General features: G+C 49.2%; 1 protein-coding gene across 1 annotated transcript in view; it reads left to right on the top strand.

The window, feature by feature from the left end:
* Positions 1 to 12006, top strand: part of ksr1a (kinase suppressor of ras 1a) — a 63294-nt gene that overhangs the window by 38495 nt on the left and 12793 nt on the right. The window contains exons 5-9 of the mRNA XM_060909622.1: positions 9276 to 9451; positions 10699 to 10768; positions 10854 to 10937; positions 11072 to 11133; positions 11235 to 11344. Of these exons, the coding sequence (XP_060765605.1) occupies positions 9276 to 9451; positions 10699 to 10768; positions 10854 to 10937; positions 11072 to 11133; positions 11235 to 11344 (502 nt within the window). The remainder of the gene's footprint in view (positions 1 to 9275; positions 9452 to 10698; positions 10769 to 10853; positions 10938 to 11071; positions 11134 to 11234; positions 11345 to 12006) is intronic.

Raw genomic sequence — 12006 nt, 5'->3', positions numbered from 1 at the left:
GCCTCGCAGGGTGGTTTCCAGGTCCTGGTTGAGCCTCTCCGTCTGACCATTGGACTGTGGGTGAAACCCAGAGGAGAGGCTGGCAGTGGCTCCGATGACCTTGCAGAACCCGTGCCACACTCGGGAGGAGAACTGGGGCCCTCGGTCTGAGACGATGTCCTGTGGAAGACCAAAGACTCGGAAGACATGATTAAACAAAAGTTTCGCAGTTTCAAGAGCAGAGGGGAGTTTGCACAGTGGTATGAAGCGGCAGGCCTTGGAGAATCTGTCAACTAAGACCAAAATGACCGTGTTACCTTGTGACTCAGGGAGACCCGTGATAAAGTCGACTGCCACGTGGGACCAGGGACGCCGGGGAATGGTCAGAGGATGCAGGAGACCCTGGGGACGCTGTCGTGGGTTCTTGGTTCTGGTGCAAACCTCACAGGACAGGACAAATGACCTTACTTCCTTCTCCATGTTAGGCCACCAGAAGCGTCTTTTCAGGAAGTCCAGGGTCCTCCGAGCTCCCGGGTGGGCGGTGAGAGGGGAAGAGTGACCCCACTGGAGAACCTTGGCCCGGGCTTGATGTGGGACGTACAAGAGGCCTGGTGGCCCCGTCCCAGGACCGGGGTCCTGGCGTTGGGCTCGTCGGACAGCCTCCTCAATACCCCAGCGGACAGGGGCCACAATCCGGGACACAGGGATAATAGGCCCGACTTCATTCTCCCTGTTAGTGGCAGAGAACAGTCTGGACAGTGCGTCAGGTTTGGTGTTCTTGGAGCCGGGGCGGTATGAGAGGGTGAAGTCAAACCGACTGAAAAACAGGGCCCACCTAGCCTGTCGAGGGTTCAGTCTCTTGGCTTGCTGGAGGTACTCCAGGTTCTTGTGGTCAGTCCAAACCAGGAATGGATGTTGTGCTCCCTCCAGCCAGTGCCTCCACTCCTCAAGGGCCAGTTTGACCGCTAGCAGTTCTCGATCCCCCACATCGTACCGGGACTCAGCAGGACTCAGGCGGTGGGAGAAGTAAGCGCAGGGGTGCAGCTTTCCTTCCGAATGTTGAGAGAGCACCGCGCCGACACCACTGTCCGAGGCGTCCACCTCCACGATGAATGGTTGGGAGGTGTCCGGGAGAACCAGAATGGGTGCCGTGCAGAAGCGGTCCTTGAGGTCTTTGAACGCCTTTTCTGCCTGAGGAGACCAGCCATAAGATCCACCTGTCCCTTTGGTGAGGTCAGACATGGGTGCTGCCACAGAACTGAAGTTCCTGATGAACTTGCGGTAGAAGTTAGCGAATCCTAAGAACCGCTGAACCTCCTTAACGGACTTGGGAGTAGGCCAATCCCGGACGGCCAGGGTCTTGGCAGGGTCCATTTGGAGTTGGCCTGTCCGTACAATAAATCCCAGAAAGGAGACCTCGGGAACATGAAATTCGCATTTCTGGGCCTTGGCGAACAGATTGTTCTGTAGCAGCCTCTGGAGAACCTGGCGGACATGGTGGCGGTGCTCCTGCATGGTCTTGGAGAAGATAAGGATGTCGTCGAGGTAGACAAAAACATATAGGTTAATCATGTCCCTTAAGACGTCGTTGATTAGGGCCTGAAAAACAGCTGGTGCGTTGGTGAGTCCGAAGGGCATCACCTGGTATTCGTAGTGCCCAGACGGGGTGTTAAAGGCAGTCTTCCACTCGTCTCCCTGTCGGATACGGATGAGGTGGTATGCGTTCCGTAGGTCCAACTTGGTGAAGACGGTGGCGCCTTGGAGCAGGTCGAAAGCTGTGGACATCAGCGGAAGGGGATATCGGTTGCGCACAGTGATCTTATTCAGGCCCCTGTAATCAATACATGGTCGGAGCCCCCCATCCTTCTTGCCGACAAAGAAGAAGCCGGCTCCAGCAGGTGAAGTGGAGGGTCGAATAAACCCAGAGACCAGGGCATCTTTGAGGTATTCCTCCATGGCCTTGCGTTCTGGCTGAGAGAGTGAAAACAGTCTGCCACGAGGAGGGGTAGTCCCAGGGAGCAAGTCGATGGCACAGTCGTAGGCCCGGTGCGGAGGAAGAACGGCGGCCCTGCTCTTGCTGAATACCTCCTTGAGATCCCAGTACTCTGTGGGAACTTGAGATAACTCGGTGAGATCAGGGGGCTCGGCAGGAGACACAGGAGAGCTAGAGAGCAGACAAGAGGCATGGCATGCAGGGCCCCATTCCACAACCTGGCTTGTTACCCAGTCTATGCGAGGGTTGTGGCGAGTAAGCCAAGGAAGGCCTAGAATAACTGGGAACTCAGGTGAAGGAATCAGGTGCAGGGATATTTCTTCCTTGTGACCTTGAGACTGGAGGAAAACTGGAGAAGTAACTTGGGTGACTCTTCCATCACCTAACGCTTGGCCATCGAGGGCAGACACAGACAGAGGGACTTCAAGAGGTGCAGTAGGTATATTGATGCTTTGGGCGAAGTGAATATCCATAAAGTTCCCAGCCGCCCCTGAGTCTATCAAAGCTTGACAAGAGTGGACAGACTCACCCCAGGAGATGGAGACCGGGATGTAGATTCCTTGGCCAGGGAGTCCGGGAGAGAGGGTAGGCCCCGTCACAACCCTCCCTCGGCTGGACGGGGCGGTCCTTTTCCCAAGAGTTCGGGACATGATGCTCGGAAGTGACCAGGCTTGCCACAGTAGATGCAGCACTTGTCCCTCCTTCTGCGCTCCCTCTCAGATGCGGAGAGGCGAGTACGACCCACTTGCATGGGTTCTGGACAGTCACTGAAGGAGGTAGACGGTCTCCAGGTAGAGGTAGGGAGGCTGGGGGGGCTCAAGGCTTGGAGGCGTTCTCTCATCCTGTTGTCCAGACGAATAGCATGTGAGATGAGGGTTTCGAGGTCACTTGGGCATCCAATAGAGGCCAGACCGTCCTTGATGGGGTCAGACAGACCATGGTGGAAGGCTGACACCAGGGCAGTCTCGTTCCATCCACTTACTGCTGCGAGTGTTCGGAACGAGATGGCGTAATCTGCGACGCTTCCTCCTTGCCGGATGGACATGAGCTTTCGGGCTGCGTCGGTACTGATGTCTGCCTGATCGAAGACCCGAAGCATCTCTTCAGAAAACAGCTGGAAATCAAAGCACTCAGGTCCCTGTCTTTGCCAGATAGCAGTAGCCCAGGCTCGCGCCTTACCAGCTAATAAGGTGATCACAAAGGCAATCTTGCGGCGATCCGTAGTGTAGGTGGTAGGCTGAAGCTCAAAGGTGAGTTGACACTGGGTAAGGAACTCTCGGCACTCACTGTGCTTGCCGTCATACCTCTGTGGTGCAGGAAGGCTGGGTTCGCGAGGTGAAGAAGGCAGCATTGCAGGAGGCACTGGAGCAGGAGTGGGAGCTGGATCAGGAGCAGGAGATGCAGGCAGAGATGTCAGCTGTGCCAGGGTTTTCCCAATTTGCTGAAGCAGTTCCTCGTGGCGAGCGAGGGCCTCACGTTGGCTGGTGAGCGTACGTCCATGAGCGTCCATGGTCGCTCCGAAGCGTGTCAAAGCTGCCATAATTCCCTGAAGGTTGGCCGGGTAGACAGTTGAAGCAGCCTCTGCTGAGTCGGTCATGACGGAGTCTTTCTGTTAGGGTTTTGCTGGGATTCGAACCTGGTTCGTTGGTGTGATAATCCAGCAAACCCCCACTAGGCCACCAGGGGGATGACTCAAATGCAGAGGCGTGAGGCGGAAGTAGAAAAAGAATCAAAAGGTTTATTTAAACTATATACACTATATACAGGGCAAAACAAAAGACAAAAAAAACCAAAGAGTATAATCCAAAAGAAAAGCAAAGTGCAAAAATACAAAAGCTAAGAAGATCAAAAAACACAGTACAAAGGAAACTGGAGATAAACATAACAGCACAAAGACTCCGTGACAAGAGGACTGAACTCAGGGGTATAAATAGACAAACTAATTAAGGACACAGGTGAAGATAATTAGGCAATTAACACAAACACAAAACACAGGAACAGTGGCGGCCTCTAGAGGCCAAAATAAACACGACATGAAAAGGAAATAACAGCGGCCTCTAGAGGCCAAAACAGTCCTAGTCCTAACAGTTTCAGAATCTCTTCACCAATGTTCCAGTATATTAGCGAGGCAAGAAAAGGACAGCTGTCTTCTAATGTCCAGTATTTTGGACAACTTTGCGTGTTTCCTGTTTGGTGCAGACAATTCCATAACTGTGTTCTTCAGTCACGTGTTTGAGTCCATGAGTTTGAAAAACATAGTGAATAAAATTAATGTAGAATTTTTAAAGGGGTACCAAATATAATATATACAGTTGCTGATGTGACAAAGTAACGTATTCTTAAGTATTCTATCAAATTTATATACTAGAAAACAACGAAATATCTTGGTAATTGTAAATATAATAGTCGGTACGCTAAACGGCACAAGCGTCGCCGTTTTTAAAAGACCGTGACGTCAGCCCTACCCACTGCACTAGGAGAGAAGCGTGTAATCATGGCGTCGGGCGCATCAAGTGAAAGCGACAGCTCTGTCGAATCATACGAAGAGATCCCGCAAAAGACACGTCTGGAGGATCGTTACGCTTTCCATCGGTCCTGTTATTACACCCGAAAGCAACACACTGTGGCATTGTGTAGCCGATCACTTACAATTCATCCTACTTTCCGATTCACACGTGCTATTCCCAACCTCAATGAGCCAACACAACTGGGCACATACATACGTCATGAGTGTTACGCAGAGAAAATGAACGTGCGTTCTGATTGGATAAAATTAATATCATGGCGGGCTGTTCAAACTGTGGAAATAGTTTGCTCGAGCTACTTTCAAAACACTATAACTTTCCAACCTTAGAACAAAAAACTTTTGTAAGTCCTGAATAAGGTTCGTTAATGTGTGTTTTATTGTTATATTTACTCTATATATTGCCCTCTGTTCCCCTTTAAGTTGAGAATTATAAACTGGAATAAGTTGCGAAGCAATTATGAGTATGACTCAACACCAAATCCAATCTTAAAGGGATAGTTCGGGATTTTTGACATGAATCTGTATGGCATCCCCATCAGTAGTGTCATGCAAACACACTGACTTACCCCTGACAGCATCCTGTGAGTCCAGTTCTTGTCCAGTTTTGGTCCAGACGAAAGTAGTCCGGCAAGTTTGTTGGGGTCACGAAAGTAAAACGTTTTTCGTCTCAAAACAGTATGTGTTCAAAAGAGTGATATATTTGCATCACAAAACCGTTGCCAAATAAAAAGTCAGACCTCGAAATCGCTTGGCACTATTTTCTCTCCCTTCTTATCACTGCGCGCTGCCGCCAGGTGACAGCGAAACGCAGACCCACTAAGCTGGTGGGAAACCAAGGCTGCACTCTATCCACGGCTTACACACGTGATGGCACGGAGGATGTGTATAGTGGCAGCATCTGTCCCCCCAGAGAGGATCTTTTCAAAAGCAGGACAGATTATAACTGAGAGGAGAAATAGAATCAGAATTAACTAGTTAATTGCAGCAATTAAAGGAATAGGTAGGAAAAGGAAGGCGCAAAGACACCGCGCAGCGCCTGAAAACGGGTTTTCAGGCGCTGCACACCCGTTTTCAGGCGCTGCGCGGTGTCTTTGCGCCTGCAGCGGTGCTTTGCCTGTGCTGTGGCTGAAAATAGTTCCAGATATAAATTGGTCTAGTAAATCCCTTCGTGTTAATTTGCATTGATATGTGTACTCGATGTGAATGTACAGGTCATGAGAAATAATTATAAAAAATCGTGAGTTATTTAATTCACTTTTGCAACGACAATGCTAGCTGGACACGCCGGATTACAGCGACTAAGCTAAGCTAACCTGGGCGTTTATAGATCAGGACAATGGCTGGGTCGGCTACAAAACGCTTTGGCTCACTCATCCAACTCTAGGGACTGCAGGGACTGACTCAATTTCATCTGGGGGTGGTGTATTCCTTTAAATCAAAAATAAAATCTCGGGAGCCGAAAGAGCCGGCTCCTTATAGTAAGAAGAGCCAAAAGAGCCGGCTCCCGAAAAAGAGCCGAAATTCCCATCACTAGTAAACAATGAATGAAACAGCCGTGGCTGTCACCTGGCGGCAGCGCGCAGTGATAAGAAGGGAGAGAAAATAGTGCCAAGCGATTTCAAGGTCTGACTTTTTATTTGGCAACGGTTTTGTGATGCAAATATATCACTCTTTTGAACACATACTGTTTTGAGACAAAAAACGTTTTACTTTCGTGACCCCAACAAACTTGCCGGACTACTTTCGTCTGGACCAAAACTGGACAAGAACTGGACTCACAGGATGCTGTCAGGGGTAAGTCAGTGTGTTTGCACGACACTATTGATGGGGATGCCATACAGATTCATGTCAAAAATCCCGAACTATCCTTTTAATACATGATCGGACATCCTAAATGCAAACAGTGAGAGAGAGAGAGAGAGAGAGAGAGAGAGAGGGAGAGAATATATATATAAATAGTGTTTGTATCTAAGACCCAGACTAATCCCCTACAGATTTCTGTGATGTCAGAGCAGGATACACATTGAAGGCCCAGTGTCAAAAAGAGGGCAAGTCATGCTCTCTCTCTGTCTCTCTCTCGCTCTCTCTCTCTCTCTCTCCCTCTCCCTCTTGCTCTCTCTCTCTCTCCCTCTTGCACTCTCTCTCTCTCTCCCTCTCTCTCTCTCTCCTTCTCTCTCTCACTCCCTCTCGCTCCCTCTCTCGCTCTTTCTCTCACTCCCTCTCGCCCTCTCTCTCTCTCGCTCTCTCTTGCCCTCGCTCTTGCTCCCTCTCTTGCTCCCTCTCTCGCTCTCTCTCTTGCTCTCTCTTGCCCTCTTTCTCTCGCTCCCTCTCGCCCTCTCTCTCGCTCTCTCTCTCTCGCTCTCTCTCGCCCTCTTTCTCTCGCTCCCTCTCGCCCTCTCTCTCGCTCTCTCTCTCTCGCTCCCCCTCTCTCTCTCTGTCTCTTGCTCTCTCTCTCTTTCTCATTCCCTCTCTCTCTCGCTCCCTCTCGCTCTCTCTCTCACTCCCTCTCGCCCTCTCTCTCGCTCTCTCTCTCTCGCTCCCCCCCTCTCTCTCTCTCTTTCTCTCTCTCTTGCTCTCTCTCCCTCTCGTTCCCTCTCTCTCTCTCGCTTCCTCTCGCTCTCTCTCTCACTCCCTCTTGCCCTCTCTCTCGCTCCCTCTCGCCCTCTCTCTCGCTCCCCCTCTCTCTCTTGCTCTCTCTCACTCTCTCGTTCCCTCTCTCTCTCGCTCCCTCTCGCTCTCTCTCTCCCTCTTTCACTCTCCCTCTTCCTCTCTCCCTCTTTCGCTCTCCCTCTCGCTTTCTCTCTCGTTCTCTCTGTCTTTCTCTCTCTCTCTCCCTTTCCCTCTTGCTCTCTCTCTCTCATTCTCTCACTCACTCCCTTTCTCTCTCTCTCACTCTCTCTCTCTTGCTCCCTCTCGCCCTCTCTCTCGCTGTCTCTCTCTTGCTCTCTCTCACTCTCTTTCTCGTTCCCTCTCTCTCTCGCTCCCTCTCGCTCTCTCTCTCTCTCTCTCTTTCACTCTCCCTCTTCCTCTCTCCCTCTTTCGCTCTCCCTCTCGCTCTCTCTCTCGCTCTCTCTGTCTTTCTCTCTCTCCCTTTCCCTCTTGCTCTCTCTCTCTCTCGTTCTCTCGCTCACTCCCTTTCTCTCTCTCTCACTCTCTCTCTCTCGCTCCCTCTCGCCCTCTCTCTCTCGCTCCCTCTCGCTCTCTCTCTCACTCCCTCTCGCCCTCTCTCTCGCTCTCTCTCGCTCCCCCTCTCTCTCTCTCTTTCTCTCTCTCTTGCTCTCTCTCCCTCTCGTTCCCTCTCTCTCTCTCGCTTCCTCTCGCTCTCTCTCTCACTCCCTCTTGCCCTCTCTCTCGCTCCCTCTCGCCCTCTCTCTCACTCCCCCTCTCTCTCTTGCTCTCTCTCACTCTCTTTCTCGTTCCCTCTCTCTCTCGCTCCCTCTCGCTCTCTCTCCCTCTTTCACTCTTCCTCTCTCCCTCTTTCGCTCTCCCTCTCGCTTTCTCTCTCGTTCTCTCTGTCTTTCTCTCTCTCTCTCCCTTTCCCTCTTGCTCTCTCTCTCTCGTTCTCTCACTCACTCCCTTTCTCTCTCTCTCACTCTCTCTCTCTTGCTCCCTCTCGCCCTCTCTCTCGCTGTCTCTCTCTTGCTCTCTCTCACTCTCTTTCTCGTTCCCTCTCTCTCTCGCTCCCTCTCGCTCTCTCTCTCTCCCTCTTTCACTCTCCCTCTTCCTCTCCCTCTTTCGCTCTCCCTCTCGCTTTCTCTCTCGCTCTCTCTGTCTTTCTCTCTCTCCCTTTCCCTCTTGCTCTCTCTCTCTCGTTCTCTCGCTCACTCCCTTTCTCTCTCTCTCACTCTCTCTCTCTCGCTCCCTCTCGCCCTCTCTCTCACTGTCTCTCTCTTGCTCTCTCTCACTCTCTCTCTCTCTCTCTCTCTCTCTCTCTCTCTCTCTAAACCCAACTTCAGTTTCCTTAATCACAGTACCTCTAACACAACCTTTCTCAACCAGGTTGCCGTGGCACCCTGGGGTGCCGTCTGGCTTCGTTAGGGGTGCCGTCAAAAAATTATATATTCTAACATTGAAATAAATAAAATTAATTAAAATTCCAAAAAACGATAGTTACACTAATGCAGATCATCGCCACCTCATGCATCATCAAAATTTGTCTCACGGCCCCCTTTCCCATGTCACAACGTCACTGCCGGGGTCAGCGTGACTGCGTATATTTTATATGGGGGTGCCTTGAGAATTTGCATACTTCTGAAGGGTGCTATGACTGAAAAAAGGTTGAGAAACGCTGCTCTAACATACTCTAACCCCTAACCCCCTCTTCCCTAACTTCAGTACCTCTATCATCAGCACCTTCAACTCCATTCTGGTTTGTTTTCTGAATGTGTTCACCTTTTCTGCGTTCGTCCTTGTTGTACCAACCTATCGTCGCAATTGTCTGTATCACTTTGTACTGTAGTCCAAGCCTTGTCTTCTTGTCTCAGTGTTTGTTTTGGATTTATGGGTTTTGATTTTGTTTTACTGTTGAGTATCGTTGCCTGTCTATGTTTTGACCTTTGGTATGGACTCTGATTTGGACTGTTGGATTCCTTTAAATAAAAGCACTTCTGAGTTTATGCACTTTTCTCCTGTCCCATTAACCCTGCTACTAGTCTGATATCTGTACACACAGCACACCCAGTCCTTTGGCAGCATCCTGGTTTATTTAAATACTGCTTTGTGTGGCATCCCCGGTTCTCAGTGACCTCACTAACCAACCTGTGTTTGTTTCCACAGGTGTGGGAAGAAAAATAAGTTGTTCCTGAATGTCCAGATTAACGGCAACGCTTGTGACGATTCGCCATCTCGATCTCCGCTGCTTTCTGCCCGGACATACAGCGCTGTGCCAGCTACTGCCCCATATACCCTGCCGGGGACACCGACGCTGCTGGAGGAACACGGAGGCCTGAGGAGTGAGACTCACACACACACACACACACACACACACACACACAGTAGCTATATACTGCATATTCCTAGATAGTCCTGGATAGAACCGAAAGAAAAAACATGCACAATAAAGCTTCTGGTAATTCAGGACAAATCAGTGGTTCAAACATGAAGTGAAACACAATGCAAGAAATAGTTGACACTTTGTGCACGTTACTGTATCACCACTAATGCCTCGGTTACAACCGGCCGTACGTGCTCCTACGGCCGGTCTACGTGCAAAAAACGCAAGAAATGCACAGAGGGTGCACGTGAAACGCACGGAGAGCGCGCGTGTGACGTGCTGATTTTCGAGCCGTAGACTGGCTGCAGACCGGCCGCAGAGGTTCTTTGTCATGTCAAACAAACTCTACGGGCGCTTATGTTTTTTCAGGTTGCAAAACAAACTTACGGCCAACGTGCGTCTTTCTCCACGAACAAAAAAAACGCAGTGATTTGGGAAACGCCAAAAATTGCACGGCCAAAAAAGCGTACGTCTGGTTGTGACCTAGGCTTAAGAGATGAATTGTAAACCATTCTAAGTAGAGCCTAGTTTTACAGTTTAGTTCAGTGTTTGCCTTGTATGTAAAAAAAAAAAAAATTATAATAATAATAAAATCTGCTAATATAAATGATTAACTCTGGAGTTGATCCGGGTTTCCTGATAAAAAAAAAAAGAAGTCTGGATATTTGCACTGGTTCCGAGTTAAAGGTTTATCACAAAGTCTCTTCCTGTGCTGAAGCATATATGGCTGCGTTCCAATCCCATTTTGAACGTACACTCATCAACTTCCCCTCTCCGTTCCCTTGGGGAACTCTTCACCGCCATATTGAGAGCTGTTCCAGTACTTTATTATGTCAAGTGAAGTTTCACAGATGACTGTAGAGGCCTCTTGTGTTTCCTTTTCAAGATACTGTCAACTATAACTTTTGAGTTCCTATATTTTAATAGTGCTGCGTTCATGAAAACTTGGAAATTGTAACAGTGTTTACTGATTGAGAGCGAACAACATCGAGCTCACGCACAATCTTAACTGTTTAAAGTCAGAATAATGGCTGCGTACAGTAAGCCAGTGCTTAAACAGCTTTTTTAAAAAGGCCAGGAGAATTGTTTGGCTCCGTGTGCTCTGTTTATTTCTTTAAGTATTACGATATAATCTTGATGTTGAGGATAAAAGAAGGTATATTTCTACTGAGCTTGGATTCATCTGTCTCACTGTCTTGTGCCCAGATAACATCGCAGTCCATCGCAGCTCTCCGCAGGCAGTGAGGAGAGACATCGGCCTGGCTGTCACTCACAGGTAACTCCGCCCACTTATTCGTTCACGGGTTACTGTCGTACCACAATATTTCAAAACTCTGAGTTTAACATGTGTCGTGTTGAAGGTTCTCAACCAAGTCGTGGCTCTCGCAGACGTGTCAAGTGTGCCAGAAGAACATGATCTTCGGAGTGAAATGCAAACACTGTAGGTGGGTTGTTAAAGGCAGAGTGCAGAGGAGGCGTCTCGTTCTCACCGAGGACTTCATAATGGGTATCGTTTCGAGTGAAAATGACAGCCTTTCACCTGTGTGCGGTGCTCTAATGGCTATTTTCATCTCCGCAGGTTAAAGTGTCACAATAAATGCACGAAAGAGGCTCCTTCCTGTCGAATATCATTCCTCCCCAGTAAGTGCTCTGTTCATTCTCTGCTCTGAGCACATCACTGACAGAGTCCTTGAAAAAGGCTTTTTGTGTTCTCCTCACATTCCTCGACTGCTCTGTCTCAGTCACAAAGATCCGGAGGACGGAGTCCGTGCCGTCGGATATCAACAACCCTGTGGATCGACCGGCTGAGGCGCCGCAGTTTGGCACGTTACCAAAGGCAATAACCAAGAAGGTACTGACCTTTATGACGCAGCACTAAAACAATAATCACTTGTCTGCATACACACAGGACCTTTTCTTTATCTTTGTAGTGTCTGTATGGTGATTTTATAGTGACATGAGACTCAGGATCTGGGGAATTTTACGAACACAGAATATATTTTGTATAATTTGGCATTCAAAAGTATGAATCAAGCACTCACAGTATTCCCATTTATGGCTAAATGTAACATGCTTTCGATGCTGTAATTACAACCCCAAATCAGGAAAAGTTGGCACAGTCTGTTGAAATTGAAATTAAAACTGAAAACGAGGATTTGTAAATAATCTTTGACCTGTATTGCACTCAAAAAAATACCACAGCACATTATTTGATGTTTTCAATCAAAGTCCTTCCCATGCGGCGCACAGGGCGGCGCCAATCTCCGTTTCTGTAGCCCTCGGCCTCTCGCCTATTACATAGTTAGGGTTACAGTGGGGGGCGGGTCCTCTGGTAATCGCGAGAGTTTGACTCCCCACTCGCATCTGTATTGCAGCGTGCCTTGCCAGACGGCAGTAGGTACCATTTTTATGATGGTCTTTGGTATGACCCGACCGTGAGTAGAACTCACAATCTCCCGAGCAAGAGGCAGACACACTAACCACTAGGCCACTCGCTGTTTTTTTTTATGTTTT

Source organism: Neoarius graeffei, chromosome 25, assembly GCF_027579695.1.
Source record: "Neoarius graeffei isolate fNeoGra1 chromosome 25, fNeoGra1.pri, whole genome shotgun sequence".
In the NCBI taxonomy this organism is placed as follows: domain Eukaryota; kingdom Metazoa; phylum Chordata; class Actinopteri; order Siluriformes; family Ariidae; genus Neoarius; species Neoarius graeffei.
The sequence above is the reverse complement of the archived record's forward strand: the minus strand, read 5'-3'. Positions and strand labels throughout refer to the sequence as shown.